The following is a 21,433-nucleotide window of genomic DNA, read 5'->3' as shown; positions in this document are numbered from 1 at the left end:
CAGAGTAGACAATCTAAAAAAAAAAAAAAACACATCAAAAACCTCACCAAACTCTTACTGTCAGTGTGCAGAAACCCACACGTCAGGAATCAATCTTACAAACTCATGCATAAAAAGCCAAGGAAAACCACACAAACGTAGACTAAGACCAGTCAGCCACTTCCATCGTTTCAGGATTTCCAACAAACTTTATTCCAAGCAAGGAACAAAACCCAAATGTGATCCATTCTGTCAGAGGTCCATGCATAGCTTTGTGGCATAGAGGTTCACTTTTACTGAACGTACCTTTAAATATAATAAACGGGGTAGAGTAGCCTTTATAAAAAAGTCTGTCATGTGGAACTGGCCTTCAAATGAGCCTTTTATTGGACATACACTTGGTACTTGAAAAACTGTATAAATAACCTTTAAAAACAAGCCTAACAAGACTACAGGAGACCGGACACGTGGCTCCCACGAACGCAGCCACGACCCTGGGCTGCCCCGACAGCACCTGCACCAGCCCCAGGGATGCTACAGCCAAAGTTGGCCACGCTGTGGGCTCGAACCACTGCGCCTCTCCTCAGTGACGGCTCCTGGAGCATGCCCGAGCTGCCCAAGGAGATGGTGTAAAGAGCTGCAAGCACAACAGCCCCGATGTGCTGTGTACAAAGTGTGCATCACCAAAAAGTCCTTGGAGTAGGAAGGGCAGTGACAGCGCCAGAAAGGAGCACAGTCCAGCCAAACGCACCTTCGGGTCATCCTGGTCACAAGACAGCTAGCAGCACCGCTGAACACACTTCAAAACGTACCTCTAGGTGTTGGCATGCATATGCTAAGGGCTTTCTGAGTATCTAGGTAAGAAATACAGACTGGGAGCTCTACGGAGTGGGAGGAATGCAGATGGGCACTACTATCACCACTACCTCTTGGGTTGGCTTCGTCTATTTTCTACCTAAGAGAAGAAGGGGCCCGGGGTATCTGACGAATGCCTCGCTTTCATCCTGAGCTTGAGGGAACCAACCGTGCCTTTCCCGGCTCGGCCCCAGCCCCAGCCCCTGCCGTGGGGCTGCCATGGGCAGGAGGCAGCGCCGCGGGCGGCCGGGCGCAGCAGGCAGCAGCGCGGCATCAGGACAGGGAGGTGATGTTGGAGCGCCCGCCCGGAGGGGCGATGATCTTCTGAGCTGTGCGCCGGGCAATGTGGTCATCTGCCTGTGACCCTGCGGGAAGGGAGAGGCACACGGCTGTGACATCCGCGAGCTGGCATGCACCAGTCATCGAGCATTTCGCTTGTGAGCAGTGCGAGCGTTTTCAATAGACATTAATTTGGATGCTGTATTATCACGGTACAGGCTGGAATGACTTTGGGTGCCTGAACGCCTTTGTTTTTTACTGTTTCTTTCTGGACCTTATAAATGGCTTTCCTGTAAACAGTTTCTGTGCAATAAAGCATGGGACCCTGCAGATTTATTAAACGCTGATCCACCTGTATGAGTCCAGCCAGCCAAGAGAACAAAATGATGGCAGGTATTTTAAGACAAAGTGCGATTTTTTCCAAGGTCACTGACGCTGCTGGGCAGATTGTCAGGGGCCGCTGTGCCAGGCAGCGCTGAAGCAACCGCTGCCTTCATGGGAGGGCAGCGGAGGTTTTATTGCTGGTTCCTGAGGATGGAGCTATGTGAACGGAACCAGGCTGAACAAGCCAGCTGTCGGACAGATATTTATCGCTTCCCCGGAGCCCTGACCACACACAGCCCCTGCCCGTCCCGCTGCGCCGGGCCCCCACCTACCCGACAGGCTGAACCCCGACTGGTGCAGGTTGCGCACGGGGACGGACGGCACTTTGCCCACACAGGCCGCCATCCTCGACGCCGTGGTGGGCGCCGCGGCTTTCGTGCTTAGGACGACGTCGTGGACCGGCCCGTCGTACAGCCCCCGCGGGACGCCGTGCACCTCGGCCAGCTGCGGGAGGGAAGGAGCAGGCGTGAGGAACGCAGAGATGCTGGAGAACCCAAACAGGATCCCGGCCGGATCGGGTCCTCACCTACTGCTGCAGCCATGCCGCACTAACCCCTGGCTGCACTCACCCCAAAAGGAATAGCACTTTTTAGTCCTGCAAATCTACTGCACAAGGGGTTACCTGCGTTTTGTGAAATGAGCAAAAAACTGCTTTTGATTCTTTCAGTCCCAGCACCAGCCGCCGTGCTGGTGTCTCACCAGCAGGCCCTGTACAAGCAGGCAGCAGGAGGTGCCCGGCCCCTCGCCCACCATGGTGCCACTGACATAGTGCCACTGCCACGTCCTGCCAAGCTCCGTCCCTTCAGACCTGTATGAGAAAAGCCACAGCTGGCACAGGGAAAGGACTTCATTACCAGTCCTTCATCCCGAATGTGCCTAAGGCTGTTTCTCCTCACAGGCAAAACAGTGTGACAGTGATTTGGGAGCCACAGGGTCAGGATGGGCTTGTTTTGCAGATGAGAAGTGCTGGGTTTCAAATAAGAAGGGACGGACTGATAGGTTATCAACAAGTATAGAAAGTTTTCCATAGCAATTTTTCTCATACGTCACCTTCATCTTCATGCTGACTGTCACGCAGAGAAAATCCCCAGCTCAGTGCTCTACAGCACTCCCCTTGACCCTGCTCTTTTCCAAAGCTCCAGTTAAATCAAGGATCAAGAGATGGCATGGGCAGGCTGTCTGGTTGTTTGCAAAGTACCGAATGTGCCTGCCCAAATGAATTAACTTAACAAAGAAATCACTAACTGCCTGGCTTGACACTCAATTATCATCTAGCCAGCAGACCAGGGACCTTCAGTAAGGGAGTTTATATTTAGCAAGCTCCGTCCTTTAGGACACAGCAGTGGCACAGGGTGTCTCCTTTCAAAGCTAACACAGACGCAACCTGACTGCTAGCAAGGAGCCCAGGGGCTCCTTGTCCCCACAGCCTGCATGGCATCCCTGTGTGAGTGATGCAGAGGGTGCCACGATGGAGCTGCCGGTGCAGGGCTCCTTGTGCTGCAGCTGCCGGTGCTGCTGGGCTGCCTGAAGGGCACAAGGTCCTGCCCTCTGCTGGGAGCTGCCCCAACACCATCGACCTTCCCCTGACTCCGCTGCAGCAGGGACTCCAGAGGCAAACTGGGACCGCTGCTGCCAGCGCCAGTGCTGCTGGTGAGCTTGGGGTTTGTGATTCTTGCACTGCATTCATCTACAGTGCGTAATGGAAATGTCTAAAATAACACATGGAAAAAGGGAGGGAGGGTGCAGTCGTTAAGGAGATCTGTGTACATTTGAATGTCTTTGTACCTCCTAAAAAAGCTGTGCTAGCACACTGTGAAGGACTTGGTTATTTCCAGCAGCTATTGAACACTACCTCTACTAGTCACGGACAGAAGCAAAGCAGTGGATTGGTAATACAGTAACGTAATCGTTTCTAGCACAGGTAGAGATGAATTTCTCCCTTCTACCTCAATACAAAACAAGCAGATTTGGTAGAAGTCACATTTTTGTTCTATAACTTTATAACAGGTAAGTAATACTAATAAACTGGTGTGATCAGTTATAATACTAAACCAGGCATTACGGATTAGTTTGTGCCAAGCCATACACCAAAGCAATTACATGATAACGTTACAAATTTCCAAGGTGTGAGGAGGAGTAACGTTAACAATACTCTTGTTTCTGCTGCCCATTGCACCAGCAGGCATACCAGAACAGTGACCAGTACAATGATGCAAGGAAATTGCAATGAAAATATGGGAGTATTGCAAATAAAATCCTTCTTACCCTGTTTCTTGCCTTTATCCTTTTATAAACAAAATCAGGGAACGTCTTTCTGGGAATGAAGCGACCTGACCCCTGGGTGACACACAGGTTCCCATCCTCAAGAACAACTTTTCCTTGACTTATGACCACAGTAGGAGCCCCATGGCACTCTGTGCCTTCAAATATGTTGTACTCCACATTCTGGAAAAAAAACAAACCAGGATGTTAAGTACATTTAAGATTTAAGAAAAGGAGGTCACAGTTTATCCAGTTACACATGCACGCATTTTTGTACATTATTCCTCATGCACAATTAGTTGTACTTAACTTAGGCCTTTATATTTCAAATAACAAGGTTCTTCTAATTGCATGAACTAAGGCAAAGTAGAACAGAAAAATTAAATCCCCAGAAGATTCAGTAGTTGGCCAAAAGACTTGTGGCATTCCTGAAGCAAACCAGATTTTTACTATACATTAACAATTAATTATTTCAAAACCTCAGAAGAGCTCTGCTGCAGTTCTCCGTTTGGTGACAAAGTTCCTGTAATTTTTTCCAAGACCCTGCAGGTCTTCTACCACAATAAATGAGAATTGTGTTTTATGGGAAATACAAAATCATGCCATTTTTTTTCAAATACTCCCATGGCTATCACTAAAAAACTATCCAAAACTCAAACGTTACCATGAAAAAATGCTGCATCTTGAAAAAATGTAAGAGAATTTTCTGGACAAAAAATGAACTGCTTCTATTTTTTTAAGAAAACACCCAAATGTTTCAGTAATAATAATTTTCTTCAATAAAAACCTTTGTGCCAAAAAATGTTTCTACATTTGTTTAGATCCATTCCACCTCTAACATACCTCACACCAACTCAAATGCATCCCTCACTTTCAACTACAGCTTTCTACCCGAGACTCATGTTGGAATTAATTTGGGGATGTCTGCAGCCTGAAAAACCATGGATAAAATGCCACCAAGAGACACCCCAACCCTTTTCTGACCGACTCACTCTGAAGAAGCGTATTACTTTACTGCTCTCTTCTGACTGTAGTATCATCTCAAGAAAACACTTTAAATATAGTTTACCAAATTGTGGGTTTTTGCTGAGATAATTTTTGTCGCCTTGGGGTTCCACAAGACCAAGTCTGCGTCAGAGCCGACTGCAATTCGCCCTTTCCTGGGGTAGCAGTTAAAGATTTTGGCAGCATTTGTACTGGTCACGGCTACAAAGTCATTCTCATCCATCTTCCCTGGGACCTGGGGAGCAGAAGGAAGGGAGAACCATTTGATACGGGAAAGCACAGCAGTCCCACCACAAACCAATCTGCACTTTCTGTACAAACACAGAGATTGCATGCAACCTTTCTCTTAGTGCTTTTATACACTGAAAAAATCCCCCAGTCTTGATCACAGTATTTAATTCAAGATTTTTGTCCCCGTGATGTAATTAAGCCCTGCTGAAGCATTAAACAACTGGAAATGGACCACTCAGACGTTCAATTGCTGCCTCATCTAGTGGGGGGCAGCAGGCCATGGGGCTGAGCACACTGACCCTCAGCGGTGTGGGACAGGGCTGGGGGCACCTCCTGCAGGTACAAAGGATGCTCCCTGTCCCCACCAACCTCCCCGGGCCTCCTGCGAACACTAGTGAAGAGCAACATCGCGTCCTCCCCTTACAGAAATCTGTGGAGGACTCTCTCCTGACTGCAGGTTGAGGCGGGGGGGCTGTTCCCCCAGCGAGCCCTTTGAAGACGCTTTGAAGGCACTGGAGTGTCACATTCCCTCCCATTATCAAGCTCCTCTGAAGGAGCAGTCTAGACAATGTCACACTTCAGGGCTCATTTGAATTAATGAGAAATCTGACATCATCTGACACAAGCACTCTTCACATCCCCTTGTGTTCACGTGGAGGAAGGATCGGTGTTATTTCAGTGCCTACCACAAAACCGGTGCTGTTTCAGTACCTACCACACACTTTTCCCAAATTATCGCCATTCGCTCCTCGATGCCGTTTGTTCCCTCGGGAATGAGGGTGAAGTTGTCTTTCCCCACTGCCTTCTGGGCGGTGGTGAACGTGCAGTGGGCGCTGCCCACCACCTGCAGGTCCCCGCTAGGACAGATGGAGAGAGGTGGTCAGAGGAGGCTCTGAGGGGGCGTCTCAGAACTGCGAAAATGTGTCTCCTTCCCTGTGACAGGGCTGCGCTGCCTGGGTGAAGCTCACCCTGGCCAAGACTGTGTGACACGAGGGCCTGCGGGCTCTGTGCTCCGCCTGTTTGATGTGCATTGATTTAATCAATAAACGCCGCACAGGCAGGCGACTTCAGATCTTTAAATCCCATTGAAAGTCAAGGTACGTCGAGGTAAATTTTACAAGTACACAGAGGCATCTCACGCTACCAGTCTGCACAGGAATAAAGCACTGAAATCTTCTAAGAACAGGAACAGCAGCCCCGTATGTGCTTTTGATATTTTCTCCTAATCTAGCTGTTACTTTTACTGTTTAGCAACCATCTTCATCTTCGTGCCTTCCTTTTGAACCTCATATTGTTTTAATATGAAGGTGGGTCTCAGAACCATTCTTTTGATATGGTGCTAAAACAGCTCTTAAAGCAAGGCTATGGTTAAATAAAACAAGATTCTGGATAAAACCAAATGTAAAGTACTGTAAGATATTACATTTTATGCAGCACTGTATGTATACATACTGCATGAAAATGCAAAGCTCCAGCCACTGCTGCCTCTGTGGATGCAGACAGAGCACACGCAGGCGTTGTTATTCACCTGTCCGTTCGTTTGCTGACTTGTCAGTGTCTGCTGTGTTTGTGAACTGTCCCAGAGATGTTCAAGCTGACATGATGGGCTTTGTTGTACTACAATAGATTGAAAACAGCTCTCCAGGGCAACATGCCCTCAGTGTTTATGTTTCAGATTTTAAAAGCCTGTGAATGTCTAACGTTGCTTCTGATGAAACCCTTCAATTTACTGTAAAGCTAACCTAATACTGGTAGATTTCTGTGGGTTATGCCGAGACAGAGCATTGCTGGGCGCTGAGTCCCCGTGCCCGGGGCCCTCGGGTGATGCGGAGGGCACAGCACGCTCCCCTGCGCAGTTCTGTGGATGGAAGCAGCTCGTGGGAGACTGACTTATATGGGAGAAGTCTGCTAGCTGCTACCCGGCTTCATCAAAGCCTAACCTGGATTCTCTTTCAAAGCAGCCACACGACTGTCGCCTGGCTCCTTGTTAGAAAAAACAACCCAAGATTTATGATTTGCTATGGAGAAGTGTGCCCCCCCCGGGAATGCCATCTGCACCTGCCCAGTGGGCAGGGTGTGGGCACCGCAGCGCAGCGCAGAGCTCACCAGGACAGCAGGGAGGTGAGGCGGTCCGGCGTGCTCGGGTCAGGGCTGATGGGGGGAGAGGTGACGAAGGCTGCGGCCTTGGCCCAGTTCTTACTCCAGTAGTGCGAGCCGTCGGTGCCGAGGCTGGCGGTGATGGGCTCTCCGTACACAACAGTGCCTGCAGAGCAATGGGAGCAGTGACTGCAAACGCGCTGCGTGCCCCTGAGCCTCCTTTCACACAGCACAAATACCGTGGTTAGCAATAAGGATGGTTTCGTTTACCTCCAGTGCTCTCAGCATTTCAGCTTTTTAAATACAGACTAATCCCTCAGATTATCTCAGATGACTGGGAAGTGCTGCCAGAACAAGTTCTGAATGCGTCTCTTTTCTCCTTAGAAAAAACCCACATTTCTGTCTGATACGTGTTACACATTTCTTTACATCAAATCGGAGGCTCTCTGGCTGGGGGCAGCCGTGGCCGCACAACACCGTGTGCTCAGGACACTGCTCGACCTTGCCTCCCTGTAGGAACATTGCTAGCCCTCCCCAGCACACCACATTTAACTCTGGAGTTTGTTCCAGTTCCATTTTTCATTTAGTTCATGAGAAATGATCAGAAGCGAGGTGTTATTTTTTTTTTGCTGCATCTACTCAGATCCGGGTGTCAGTTTCAAGCACATCTCTTCACATCTTTCGAGTTCAGTTCAGAGCAATTAGCTCTGGCATACTCTGTGAAGAAAAGCCAACACCAAGTTTTCGCACCCTTAAAATGTGACAGAACTCAGGTGCTAACGAGTTCCTAAACCTTGCAGCTAGCGTGACATTCCTGGAGGTATTTAAATCGGCTTAATTAGTGTGCAAACATTAAATAGCACTTTACCTTTTCTCTTTGCTTGGGCTAACACATCTGCTGCACCTTTGCTCATTATTTTTGTGATGTACAAGGGGCAGTTGGCTTGTTTTGCTATTGTAATGGCCCGGTACACCGCCTCTGCTTCAACCTGCAGACACAAAACCGAATACAAGCAGAGAACATCTCAAGACATCTCTGTCAGAGCTGAGCCACCACAAGCTGTGGCTGGTCTGCAGCTTTGGACAGCTCTGCTGGAAAAGCTGTTGACATTACCTCCTCCGGGCGGCTCAGGACGTGCCCCTCTGGCCCCGTAATCCCAAGGTCCAACAGTCTCTTCTGCTCCTAGGGGGAAGAAGATGAACAAGAGCGGTGAGCAATGTGAACAGTCTGAAGCCATGTGGGACTCACCTGGCTCAGCAGTGTCAATTCCATGATACACGTAAATGATAAATGAATACAATTGTGTGGTATCTATGGCAATCCATCAGCTGCTGGGAGTGAAAGGAAGGCCCAGTTTATGCTGTGGACACATCTTTGGATTGGGAACTGCTACATGTCCTTTGGACCTTCTCCATTTTTTAAACCCAGTTACAGTTCTGGAAGATTTGGGATTTCAGACCCACCACTGCTTACTCCAAGCCTATGCTAAATATGATTCACAGCTAGAAAAGGAGCAGGTATCTCCTGGACCCTCAAGTCCATGGCTGAAGCTGTTCAGAGAAGCCCAAGGAAGAAGAGAAGATGGGGGTGGGAATTACCCTCTATCCTGTTTGTTCAAATAAACCCATTTCAAGGACTGGGATTCTGCTTTCATTTTAAACTCTCCTCCCACACCGTACTGAACTTAAGTGACCGTAAGCTAAAAGAAACCACAAGTCTAATTCTACATCTATCAACTATTTGCAGTATTTACCTAGGACTTTCTTCTCTAAAGCTAAAAAGGAAAAATAATACACAGTTTGCAATTCCAAATAAATTCCTGAAAGCCATTTTTGGATATATATATTACCACGTCTAATGTAGATTATTTAAAAAATGCAAAACTCCTTAACCTTCTAAAGTCCTCAAGGCTTCTAAGCATACTCAAGATTTCTGAACAAGATAAATAAAGTGATAAAATATCACTTAAAGCAGTCAGTCAATCTTTAAGAGGCCCCTATCTGGGAACTATTGAGCAGATTCCTGTGATGAAACCCAAGCGCATGGGAAAAGCTGGGAGGACGCTGTTGATTTTAGCAGGAGCCCCAGATCCTCCTGCACATTCGTGTGCCTGCACATGCTGCCACAACAGGATTTCCTCTCAGCCCCTTCCCTCCACAGCTTTGGTACTCAGATTATTCTGGAGACCGAATCCCACCAGGAGCCTGTGGGGGGAGGAGAGAAGGGGCAGGTTAGGGCTGACACCATTTCTGGATTCCCCTGCCCTCTTCAAGGCTTGGCGTCAACACGCAAAGAGGAAGGAGAGTTTGCCCTGCTGGAGATTTCAGAGGTGAGCAATCCAGGTGACAGCAGCGGACAGCACACACTAGAAGCGCACGCTGATTCTCTTCACAAAGCAATTGCAGATTACTCCTCTTCGTCTCATTTTGAAAATCTCTGCTGATTTTGCAGCATCAAATGAATGCTAAAAGCATGCTGGCACCTTCTGTTAGAGTCTGTGTGCTATCTGTTGAAGTCAGCACTTTGCCTTACATCAAGTTACTCTGCTCCACCTTTAATTTAAATGAACATCATTACTGTACCTCATCAATGATGTCTCCGTTTTCAGCATGCACTTGGGCAATGGCCCCCAAGTCTCGAATAATGCTGAATATTTCATACATCTGTCAAGAGAGAAGGGGTTGCCCAGTATCAGATAAATTATGGTCTCTGCTCTGAAGTGCAAAATTACTCCTATTGCACCTCGGCTGTCTGTATTACCTGGGCATCAGTGCACTGAAGTTTGTCTTTATAAGCCATAAAAACCAGGAAGGAGTTCACACCTTGAAAAAAGAAAACGACACGTGCATTTATTATCACAGCCCAGAACGCAGCACCTTGGTACGGGCTGAGCAGGGATGCTCAACTCCGGTGCTTTGTGCAGGGGGGCTAGGCTGAAAGCAAACCAAGGCTAAGCAGGGAAACTCCTCTCGTGAGAGCTGAACCCCATGTTTTGGGAGTCACGAGACACAATACTCTCCTATGTTTGGATACACCTGAACAAAAAAAAACACATCGTCCATTTCTGATTTTAGATACTCTGTAACTCGACCCTAATTCACAGAATTAAATGCATTGCTTCCAATCTTAATTTTCCCTCCAAAAGTGGTCTGAATTTATGGTTTCTTTCCAACTTCCAACTGTATTTGAATTAATGCATTAGTGCCAAGACCACAAAGTACAACACAATATGAGACTCTCTTGTTTTAAAGCACTGTTGGCATTTAGTTAGACAACTAGATGTACAGTATTTCTGCACACAGCATTGCACACAATCTTAATTCATTTCTATCCAACATGTAACGTGAAGCACAGAGTCAAAGCCTGACAATTGCCACAGTTTTTTATATGGATAAAGGCAACAACTAATCCCAAACTACGATCAAATTGCAAACAAACTGTATTTCATGGGAACATACATATGAAAAATATCTGGTTTAAGCTTTGAATGGCTGCATTACTTCATCCGCTCAGCATTTTAATGGGAAATTCACTGCAAATTCCTATGTTAATTGACCAATTAAGCCCTTGCTTGCAAGACTGCAAATTACACTGAAGTCATTTAGCTCTACATTAGCATATCTGAAAGCAAAATGTAGTTCCAAAACATTGAATTAAGTATTAATGAAATGCATGTATTCCTGACACATGGCCAGCTTTTTGGTAAGTTATGTCCAAGGGATACTTTAGGATGTACAGGAATCAGAAGCACAAATGACATCTCTGGGAAAAGCCTAAAGCGTTTGGGCCTGCTAGCCCAACCTCAAATGTTTTTCTTTAAATATTGTCTGTAAGTCCAGGAGCCTGACTCAGGAAGCCTGACACGATTTCTGTAGTTTCCAAAACAGATTTTCAATACTGGGCTGTAAATTGCCCAGAGGTAAGAGCAGATGAACAAGATCCTGCAAAATACGTTAGGGTATGAATCCAGTGTCAATACTCGTCTACATCTTTAACCTAGATGGTAAGAGAAGGGTGATTCACCCCTCAATAGCAAATGAGTAAGGTCCCCTGCACGTACGCATTTACCAGTGGATAAAAGCATTCCTGCAGAGCACTGTCACAGCCTACCCTGGGGGAACCTGCTTATGTGCCGATATTGCAATATTCTTCTTTTTTTTTTTTTTTTTTTTGGTGGGGGTGGGGGTGTGTCAGAGCGCTGCTCTTTGTGCCTTTACCTTTGTCTTTCACGAGGGCTTCCAGCTCCTCTTTCAGGCTCTCATGCCAGCGAGGGATGTCGACGTGCAGTGAGTAATCACAGCAGGCTTTGCTGTCGGCGCACTCTCTCCACTGCTCATACGCAGCAAGAAGGCTCGTCCCGGCATCGGGGAACACGTGGTCAACTGAGGAGATACTGCAGAGTATTGGTATGCTTTCTAGGGACAGCTCTGTGTGACTAGAGAAACACCTGGAGATTACAACAGCCACAGGTATTTCTGTGCAAGACTTTACTGCTACGATTGAGACATTTTCATTGTAATTCGCTTTTATAGCTTTGATTACAGATAAACGTATCAGAAAAGTGAAACAAAGGAAACAGACTAACTGATTTATGGCTATTGTTATGCCTCTTTCTTTCTTACAGCCTCCACCACATGGCAAGCTGAGAGGACAAAGCATGGCCTTGCACAGCTCCCTTGGGCATCCCCCACGTGCAGCCACGCACCGCCCATCCCCATCCCCTCCTGCTCTTCCTCTTGTGTTTGCTCTTACTCCCTACAGTACTGGCTATGACCACGGTACAGAGCGACAGCAGATTTATTCAGAACTGCTCCTTCAGGCCAATACTCCCGTGTGCTTTGGGACCAAAATAAGAACAAAACAGAAATAAAAATTATAATACATACATAACAAAAAAAATAAAATAAAAAGGTGTTTAAAGTTTTCTTCTGCTTTACTGTCTTATGAGGTGAAGCAGGAACAGCTACGTGTTTGCAATATATGTGCACAGCAAAGGAAGGCAGTTACCGAAAGGCACATAATGCATTTTAATTAGCTTTGCGATGTTTTGATTACTATAGCAAAAATTAACATTTCTCTGCTTTGAGGATAAATAAACTCTGCCACGACAAGAGGCCCCATGTGTTTCACTACACAATGTTCTACTTAGCAGTCTGTTCAGACACCGCTCGGTCTTACTGATCATTGTGGTTCCTCCTGCCAGGGCTGCTTTCGTGCCTTGGTAGAAGTCATCGGCAGAGGTCATCCCCATCACGGGCATCTGCAGCCTCGTATGCACATCTATCCCGCCCGGCACAACGATCTGGCTGTAGGCATCAACCGTCTTCACCCCACTGGGCACGATCAAGTTTTCTCCAATTTGTCTGAAAACAGGATTAAGGTGCCCTGGTAAGTGGCAGCAACTTTTAAGTGCCGGCGTACAAAGAGCCCAGCCCAAGCCCCAGCCACTAGGGCACACTAGTCACTGCCTGGCCATATCCAAAAATTCTTGTTTTTCAGATAGGGGACGTATTTCCAAGAGAAAAACTGACAGAAAGGAACCTTGTTCAAATTAAATGACAAATTTAATTGTCAAATGTAATTTTCCTTGTTCAAATTAAATGTACTATGCCTGGAAATTTTGTTACAATATATATATATATATTTATAAACTTACTTTATTAAACCATCTTCCACATAAATGTCTGCATAAAATGACTGGTCATCGTTGACAATTTTTCCTCCCTTGATTAGAAGCTGATCACTCTAGTGGAAAAACAAATAAAAATTCAAGATTGCTTTATTTAGATGCTTGTTTACTCAGAATGAGCTTTTATGAAGTCTAGGACTTAGCATTTTGATCCTTGACGATCCAAACTTAGTTTAATATCCTGTGTTCCATACCGAAGCCCAGCTGTACCCTGCAGAAAAGTCCACAGACACTTTCCGAGGAAGACAGATCTCCTCTGATGTGTGCCATGAGCCCAGGCTGTGGACGCGGCAGAGCCCAGGAGCCCAGCTCCGGAGGCCCGGCTCGCAGGGAGCGTGCAGGCAGCCGGGCGCTGTGGTGGGGCCCGTGCAGAGCCACCCCCTGCAGGACCCCGCTCGGACCCGGGACCGATGCTGGGACCAGCTGCCCAGGCGAGGCGCTCGGCGGCTCCAGCAGTGTTGCAGGACAACATCCCGCAGCTCAGTCCTGCATCTGCTCCTCCATCAGCGCCTCTGGTGAGGGCTGCTAAGTGCATCTTATTAACCCGATAATTTATTGGCATTCACTAATTAGTTTCCCCAGTCTTGTCAGAGGCTGGTAATGCCTCAAGGACCTGCCTCATTTCAAAGCAAGACTGTGCCACGGTTGTCAGCCTTACAAGATCTTTAACCAAAAATCAGAAAGCGGCTGCATTTCTGTAAACATGGAATGAGGGGCTCCCTCCCTGCTCCCTGGTGCTGTTAAGGGCTGGAAGGAGCCATCCTGGGGCCATCCCGGGGCACAGACCCCGAGGGGGGCCGCAGGAGCCTGCTGCACGGCGGGGGGATGGATGGATGGATGGATGGATGGATGGATGGATGGATGGATGGATGGATGGATGGATGGAGGGATGGATGGATGGATGGAGGGATGGATGGATGGATGGATGGATGGATGGATGGATGGATGGATGGATGGATGGATGGCAGCACCGTGCGCTGCCGCAGCGCCCAGCCTGGCAAACAGCCGGCGTCTGCTTCCAGAGCCCCCAGCGCCGCACGGGGAATCACAGAATCACAGAATTTCTAGGAAGCCACCGACCGCCTGCGCTGCTGCTTCCCCAGCCCCCGGGGCGCTCAGCGCCTCCCGCCCGGCTCCCGGCTCCCGGCCCCGCCACTCCGGTCCCGGGAAGGCTCCGCGCAGGAGCGCGGCCGGGGGGCGGCCAGGGGAAAAAAGGAAAGAAAGAAAGGGAAGAAAGAGCGGAGCTGCCCGAGCCCCGGCAGCGGGGGAAGGAGGGGAAGGAAGGAGGGGAAGGAAGGAGGGGAAGGAAGGAGGGGAAGGAAGGAGGGAACCCCCCCGAGCACCGCCGCCGGGCTCCGCCGGGCGCAGCGCCCCCCGCCCCGCGCCCCCGCCGCCTTTGTCCGCGGCCCCGGCTCCGTGCTGCCGGGCGGACAAAGCCGGCAGCCGCCGGGCCGGGCCCACAAAGAGCCCGGGGGCCGCCCGCCGCCGCCGGGAGGGGAGGGGAGAGGAGGGACGGGAGAGCCCGTGCGGGGCCGGCCCGGGGCGGGGGGCGGCAGCCGGGGAGCGGCCCCGGGCCGCGGCGAGCTCCGGGCGCCGGGAGCGGCTGCGCCGCGCTCACCGTGCTGCGGGGGATGCTCTTCTTGCCCGGCTGCGACATCCTCCTGCCTGCCCTGCCTGTGCGCCCGTGCGCGCCCCCGTGCGCGCCTGCGCGCCCCCGCCGCCGGCTCCCCCCCGCTCCCCCTCGCCCCCCCCCCCCTCCACGGCCCGGGGCCGCGCTGCCGGCACCGCGGGGCCGGGGGGCTGCGGGACACAGCCCGGGGCCGGCCGCACCTCGGGGCGCGCTCCCCGCGGCCGTGCGGGGCCGTCTGCGGGCAGGGGGCTTCGCCAGCGCCGAGGGGACCGTGCCCCCGGGGGGAACCACACAGCCCGGAGCGGGTCGGGGCGGCAGGGACCTTAGGGACCGTCCTGTGCCACCCCCGTCGTGGGCAGGACCCCTGCCCCCAGCGCAGGCTGCCCAAAGCCCCCCAGCCCTGGGGCACTGCCAGGGATGGGGCACCCACAGCTCCTGGGGCAGCCTGGGCAGCGCCTCGCCGCCCTCACGGGGAAGAATTTCTTCTAAGGTCTGATCGAAATCTCCCTTCTTGTAGTTTAAAGAAGCGGCGGGGGGGCGGCTCCGTCCCCAGCGCCCCGCTCGCTGCCGCCGACCCCGGCTCGGGGTCCCCCGAGCCCCCGACGGGACGGGACGGGACGGGGAAGGGAAGGGAAGGGAAGGGAAGGGGGGCGCAGAAGGGAGCCAGCCCAGCCCTTATCCCGGCCGAGCCCCGGCGGCGGGCGCCCCTCTCCTACCTGCCGGCAGCCGTCGGGCGGCTCTCCCGTGGTGGCGGTCCCCGTGCAGCGGGGCGGCGGCGCGGCCCCCCCGGGGCTGCCGGCAGGGACAGCGGCACCGTGCCCGTCGGACGGGCCGGGAGCGGGGCTGGGGCCGGGGCCGCGGGGCCGGGCTGCGCCGAGCGAGGGGAAATCCAGCGTCTTGTTGTCGAAGGCGTCCTCCACGCTGCAGAACATGCCGCCCCGCTTCTGCCGCGGCCGGGGGCTGCCCGCACCCAGCCCCGCGAAGCAGGCGGGCAGCGCCTCCGCCTGCCGCCCCGACATGCCGGGCACCCCCGGCCCCCAACCCGCCGTGCGTCCCCCGGGGCCGCTCCGAGAGCCCCGAGGTCCTGGCGCTGCTGGGCTGAGCTGGGCTGAGCTGGGCTGAGCTGAGCCGGGCCGGGCTGGGCTGGGCTGGGCTGCGCTGCCCGCAGAGCGCCGCCGCTCCGCCGGGGCGCGGGGTGGGCGCGGGGGGAGCTCGCGCTGCGGGGGCTGCGGGAGCGCGCCTGGGTCGCGATCCTTCGTGCGGTGCCATCGCCTTGTCGTGACAGCACGCACGCAGGTAAAGCCCCGGGGCCGAGAGCTCGGGCATCAGAATGAGAGGAACCAACCAAACCGCTGTGCCTAACCGAAGGCTTTCAGCTGCAGCCTGGAGAAGAACCAAAACAAAGCAAATCGTCTCATTTCAAGGTTTAAAACAGATCTTTTTATTAAAAGCTTACAATAATTTATGTATTTTACAAATGAATAGAAAGTCTCTTGATATATATCATATGAATCACAATACAAAAATATGTGTAAAATTCTGTAATTGATCGATCCAGCCCTGTTTTAGGCCTGTCAATTACTGTCTCAGCACTGAACCAAACATTACGTATTCAGGGTATGCTTATTCAGAGATTATTTTAGAGAACACAAGTCACGGCACACTGGCCTTAGGGGAGGGGGGAAGAAAAGAAAAGAAAACAAAAAAAAAAACATTTTCTCTGGTTTACAGTTTGCATAAATTTACAGTAGTTCCTTTTTATAAAATGTACAATACGTAAGTACATGGTTTAATACACATATTCACAATACAATTTCCTGAGTCTAAACTAAATCCATTACTGTGCTAAAACACACTGCCCACTGCCAGGTCTCAGCGGCGGCGCTGGAGCCGCCAGGGGATTTGGCATCAGACCACCAGGAACGACTCCCGTCGCCTCTTCACTGTCAGTAGTTTTGTTCACGAGCTGCGTAAGGCACTCGAGGATACACTGAAGGCTACAGATATTTCTAGAGCAGAATACTTTAACTAATAGCCACAGTCCTTCAACAGCTTGAACAAGAAGTACAGGCCTGAAACACGCAACATACGGTTGTTGACGAAGTAAGCTGCAATTCGAATGGATTTTAGTTTAGACGTAATCAAAAAAATCCACATTGCTATGCACATGCTGTAATCGGTCAGCACAACTTGTGGTTCACATCAACCCAAGTGCTGCGTTACCCGGACTGTGAACATTTATGACTATTTTGGCATTTCTTCAGAAAGTCTACGATTATGAGCTACTGCGTTTATACGTACTTTTCAAATTCTGGTAGGCAAACATAGCTATGGTAATAGATCGGCAATGAAAGCGGTGATACACGTGGTTTCTCTTCTGTCTGCCCCCAGCTTGCCATTGCTTGAAGGATGCTTGGGGCATCTTCACGGGGTGCTGGTGGCTGTGGCTTACGGCTGCTTGACACGGAGCAGGCGCTCGGTCAGGATGGGCCTCGGTGCCTCGCACCCATGGGGGGCTGCAGGAGGAACGCCTTGAGACAGAGCCCAGTTTTGGGGAATGCCTCCCCTTGCGGCCCCATGGCTTTGAGAGCACCGTGCTGTTAGGAGCCGCGTGTAAGAAGGAGCAGCCGAGGTCTGGTGCAGCTTGTCTCAGCGGTGAGGGCACCGCTCGCCAGGACGGCTTCTCGCTGCAGCCAAGGACCCTGTGAGCTGCACAAAGCCCTGCTCGTCACACCAAGCCCCGGTGGGATCAACATAAAAGTGACGGAAAACTGAGCGAAAAACGCTTATGCTGAAATTAAATAGCACATTTATGTAAATGTCCTGTCTGTGCCTTTAAACACAAGAAACTTTTAAAAACATTCTTTGAGCCATTTTTTTTCTTTCCTATGTACATAACTTTTTACATATAAATATTAACATATACATAAGCATAATCCCTTATTTACACATGTATCTGTCCTGTACAGTTAGCTTTTTGTTAAAGAAAACATGGGTAAGAAAGCCTAATTTAGGGGGGAGCAGAACTGAACTTCTTGACGTATATACACAACATGCAGAAGCATGGCCTGAGTAACCCGAGGTGAAATGTATCCGAGCGGCTTCCAGAGCCACTGCTCCTCGCTGCTCCAGGTCCTGAGCAGCGCGGCAGATATCCTGCACATTCACACCCATAGCAGCTTCCGTGCTCCTGTGCCCCCGGCACGCCGGGGCCGTGCGCTCGGGCGGTGAGTTAAGGCATTTCCACAGATGCCAGCATGGGACGCTCCAGCAGGCATCCAGCCAACGTCTCCACCAGAGTCCAGTAACGTCTTAGACTGCAGGTAGTCACCACATATTCTTGTTTGCAGTTCTTCCAACCAACGGAGTGTGTTAGGACATCGTGTTTAAGGAGAACTCAAAATGGACACTTAGGATTTAACAACGTTTTATGCAAAAAACGGGGAAGTAAAAATTTAGCTCATCTGCGTAACTCCAATATAGATGCTCATATCTGGTCGAACTGGAATTAGTTAAATCACTCTTATAATATAATCATATGCTGATATCATAATCCATAACCTTTGCTTTAAAATGTTTTGTCATACTACTTCAGTACAAATATAACCCTTTTATGAATAATTCATTTTCTTATATTTTTGTAGCTTAGCTCCCTTTGCTGTTCACACTGTCCAGTTTAAAGTGGACGACTGATGTACAAACATCTGGAGGTTTTTTAGGATTTCAGTATCAAGGAATTTTCTTCTTAGCTTTATAAACTCAACATAAGTTGCGGAAGCGGTGCAGGTACCTATAGAATAAAATAAACATCAGAATTAACTACAACTGCGATTCTCTCTCCAGTAGGTGATTTTTCAGTCCCAAGCACTTCAGCATTTCCAGTTTATGAGGTTTGGCAGGTGTTCACTCTACAGTTGCGGTTGGTTTATCCAATTGTGATTTTTCTCTGAAAACAAACAAACAAAAACCCAGTAGAAATGATCCCCCTCTCCATTTCCCAAACCAGGGACTGAATGGCTGTCCTGCACGAGCACACATCTCAGCCTGTCGCCAGGAACATAATCGATGCTAAACGCTCCTGCCAGGCACTGGGAACTTCAAAGAGACGACGCAGCGCTGTAAGCCACTTCAAAGAGAGCTGGTCCCCACAGACAGCTTTATGTAAGTGCAGTGGGCAGCGAAAGGAATTGTGCCACAGCAAGGACGAGTTAAATACCCGCAGGAGCCAAATCGGACCTCCTCAAGGGAGGAAAGCTGCCCCAAAATGACATCCTGCCCTTGTGTGCGAGCTGATCCCTTATCCTTCCATGTGCTCCATTCCTGGACCATTCGTTGCAGCTTTAAATTTAGCCAAATGTCCGACAGAAGGGTATTTCTAGGGCAAATGCATGGGAAGCAGCATAAAGCACAGTGCACAGACCAGAGAAGGAAGGCACAGCAGCTCTGTCAGCTGGCCCACGCCAAGCACCTGCATTTGGGCCAGGGAGGGGGCCAGGAGCTAAGGCACGCCATGCGGTGCTGAGGAGGTTTTCTGGGGGTTTGTTTAAACTCAGCACCCAGAGCTGACAGCCCGGGCCCCGTGTCGCATGCCCTTGCCTTCCGCAGAGGCTGGCGCTGCCTGTGCAGGGCTGTTCCCAGGGGATCCTGGCAGCTGGTCCCCTGCCCCTGCAGCCAGCACGGCTCCATATGGCCAGGAGCTGACACCACCAGCAGCGTGCAAACATCACCGTTTCTTGGGGAAAACACGAGAGATGCTCAGGGAATAACAGGCAGATATCTGAAACACACGGGCTTTTATTCAGCTAGCTAAGTGACTCCTTTAGGATCTCTCAGTGTGCTGATGTTAGGCAGGATTCATAACTGGCTGAAATGCCAGAGCACGTTTCAGTTGGCTGGAGGTTTGACTCGATTTTTGCTCGAGCTGGGCAGATTTCAGCAGTGAGGTGTGCTTGGGGCTGCAGAGGTGCCTTCCAGCCTCCACGGCACCCGCAGAACCGTGAGAGTGCTCGTAGTGGCAGATGGCAGCGCAGCTCCTCCCGGGGAGGCGGGGGGAACACCTCTGTTTGTTTCTTTTCTTTCTTTTTTTTTTTCTTTCTTTCTGTTAAGCCAGAGGAAACTACCTGTGCTACATGCAATGAAGCTATGGTGACCTACATCAGCTAAAGATCAGGTGAACAGTTATGGGTCTTCCAATACTCACACAAATTACACTGCAACCACAGACTGGAAAAAATGCATGTTCTTTTTAAGATGTTATTTTATGCTAAGCAGTTTTCCTAGTTTAATTCTCTAGAATTAATTTCTCTATGAAAATGAGCCTCAGCATAAATTCAGACTGTTCTACAGAAGCATCTTTCTGCCTAAAGCTGAAATAAAACATCCAGTTCTGTGGGCCAGGCCAGTGTGAACTTACAGCTCCCAGTGCTGCCTTCCTCCCGAGCCTGCCCTGCTGTCCATGGGGCCTCTGCTCACCTCCCGACCTGCCCAGCTGGTAGCAGGATGGCTTTTGTAGCACACAGATCAGCTGCCAGCAATCAGCACCTAGCAGCCTGTCACTGTCTTTAATTCATTACTAAATTCTTAATTCTCATTTTGATTTTGGCATTTAAGAGTACTCTGCAAGAAACCCAGTGAATGTTCATCAGGTATTCTGTTCCCGAGCATACCAGTTTGCAAATTCTGGCTTTTTTCCCCTGCTAGAATAGTCTCCTATACCAACTGGATATTTGTATGCATAAAAATCACCCAACATATCAGCTTATGTTGATAAATCTTGTGAACATATGCAAGGCAAAATAACTATTCATAAGCAGAAAAGCTCTTCCATTCAGAAATCTCTGCAGGGCTGGGACCCGAGGGGCTGCACCCGGGCTCGGGGCTCTACATGGGGCTGGGCTGGGCAGTGCCCTCAGCCCACCTGGCTGCCCCCAGGGCTGGATCTTGGGGCTTGGGGCTCAGCAAAGATGTTCGAACACGAGCAGTGGTGGCAGGACCTGACCTAGATAGGAGCTGCCATCCTTCCTTCCCCTCCCATCACTGCACGCTCTGCTGAGACTCTCACCGAGGAGGGTAACAGCCAGCACGTCCAGCTTTTTGCTGCTCCTGCTCACTCTTTTTTCACCATAAACAGACCCACGTGTAAGGCACAGAGGGGCTTCTGGCACCAGCATCCCTCTGATGTGTAGGTGCAGAAAGCCACGCGGCCCTGCAGCACAGTTACACTCACCCATTTTTGTTGGTGAGGAAATCGGATACACTGCAAATTACTTCTGCTAGAGGCCAAAACAGCGCTGGCCTTTTCATGCTTAATAACAGGGTTTTTCAAAGCTGTTTCCTCCCTTTATGAATGATTTATTTGATATATCTAAGTGATACATTTTTTTTGGCAGCAAACTGGATACTCTTCATTTTATGTATATATGTATATAGATATATCTATATAGGGAGAATTCTGTAGCATTTTTATTTCAGGTTAGATTTTGAAGCAGAGCGTGATAGAGAATGAAAATAGGATTTATAATTATCTATACCTAAATCTCTGTATCACCCAAAAAGCAGCATATGAAACCTTGGCTTGAATCCCGTACCCACACCAGAACAGGTTACACTGAATTTATCTGTTTTCATCAGGCTTTGCACTGAAAGCTGTTTGTTTTGCCCCTCAGAGCCCCAGCCCCTGCTCATTGCTGGTGCCACCCCTGCTGCCGCTGCCCTCCATGGGGTACCTGCAGCCCTCAGCCCTCAGCCCAGGACTCGCCCGGTGCTGCCCTCGGGTGCCTGGCATCTCCGCAGTCCTTCATTAATTGCTTCTCCAAAATACTGGCTCATGGCTGCCATTAATTCCTCCTTTAGGCATCTAACGCACAGCAAAACCCCGATCACTGTAAAATCATTGGTAATTGGAAGCTGTCTTACAACCTTTTCTTTTCCAGGTGCAAGTGAATTACTACGGACGTGCTGCCTCGGATCTGTCTGCAGCTCGGGAGGCAGCTGCCAGCCCACGTTACTCTGCGCACATCCA

General features: G+C 50.1%; 2 protein-coding genes across 12 annotated transcripts in view; both read right to left on the bottom strand.

Annotated features, from left to right (window-relative positions):
- Positions 1–168: 168 nt before the first annotated feature.
- Positions 169–15,449, bottom strand: DPYSL4 (dihydropyrimidinase like 4). 2 transcript variants are annotated; one of them, XM_038181653.2, is made up of 14 exons: positions 15,129–15,449; positions 12,750–12,838; positions 12,272–12,456; positions 11,311–11,475; positions 9,854–9,915; positions 9,676–9,756; positions 8,207–8,275; positions 7,961–8,081; positions 7,102–7,258; positions 5,711–5,852; positions 4,829–4,999; positions 3,763–3,942; positions 1,770–1,941; positions 169–1,199 (listed from the first exon to the last, which is right to left on the bottom strand). In XM_038181653.2, the coding sequence occupies exons 1-14, from the start codon at positions 15,429–15,431 to the stop codon at positions 1,108–1,110; spliced, it is 1,989 nt and encodes a 662-aa protein (XP_038037581.1). In that variant the 5' UTR covers positions 15,432–15,449; the 3' UTR covers positions 169–1,107. The 2 variants fall into 2 exon arrangements, with proteins under 2 accessions (XP_038037581.1, XP_027315984.1); XM_027460183.3 differs by lacking the exon at positions 15,129–15,449 and adding an exon at positions 14,401–14,509.
- Positions 15,450–15,829: 380 nt separating this feature from the next.
- JAKMIP3 (Janus kinase and microtubule interacting protein 3) overlaps positions 15,830–21,433 on the bottom strand; it is an 87,218-nt gene continuing 81,614 nt past the window's right edge. For all 10 annotated transcript variants that reach the window (XM_072039937.1, XM_072039938.1, XM_072039942.1 and 7 more), the window contains one exon: positions 15,830–18,202. The gene's annotated coding sequence lies outside the window, so the exon portion shown is untranslated. The remainder of the gene's footprint in view (positions 18,203–21,433) is intronic.

The sequence above is a fragment of the Anas platyrhynchos genome, chromosome 6, assembly GCF_047663525.1.
Source record: "Anas platyrhynchos isolate ZD024472 breed Pekin duck chromosome 6, IASCAAS_PekinDuck_T2T, whole genome shotgun sequence".
Lineage (NCBI taxonomy): Eukaryota > Metazoa > Chordata > Aves > Anseriformes > Anatidae > Anas > Anas platyrhynchos.
The sequence above is the reverse complement of the archived record's forward strand: the minus strand, read 5'-3'. Positions and strand labels throughout refer to the sequence as shown.

What these genes read in the sequence shown, in the direction of transcription:
- DPYSL4 (XM_038181653.2), bottom strand. Translation starts at nt 15,431, where the DNA reads ATGTCGGGGCGGCAGGCGGAGGCGCTGCCCGCCTGCTTCGCGGGGCTG. An exon ending in AGCCCTCGTGAAAGACAAAG is followed by an intron (nt 9,916 to 11,310) that starts GTAAAGGCACAA and finishes TCTTTTTTCAAG; the next exon opens with GTGTGAACTCCTTCCTGGTT. An exon ending in GGATAAAGGCAAGAAACAGG is followed by an intron (nt 1,942 to 3,762) that starts GTAAGAAGGATT and finishes TCCCTCCCGCAG; the next exon opens with CTGGCCGAGGTGCACGGCGT.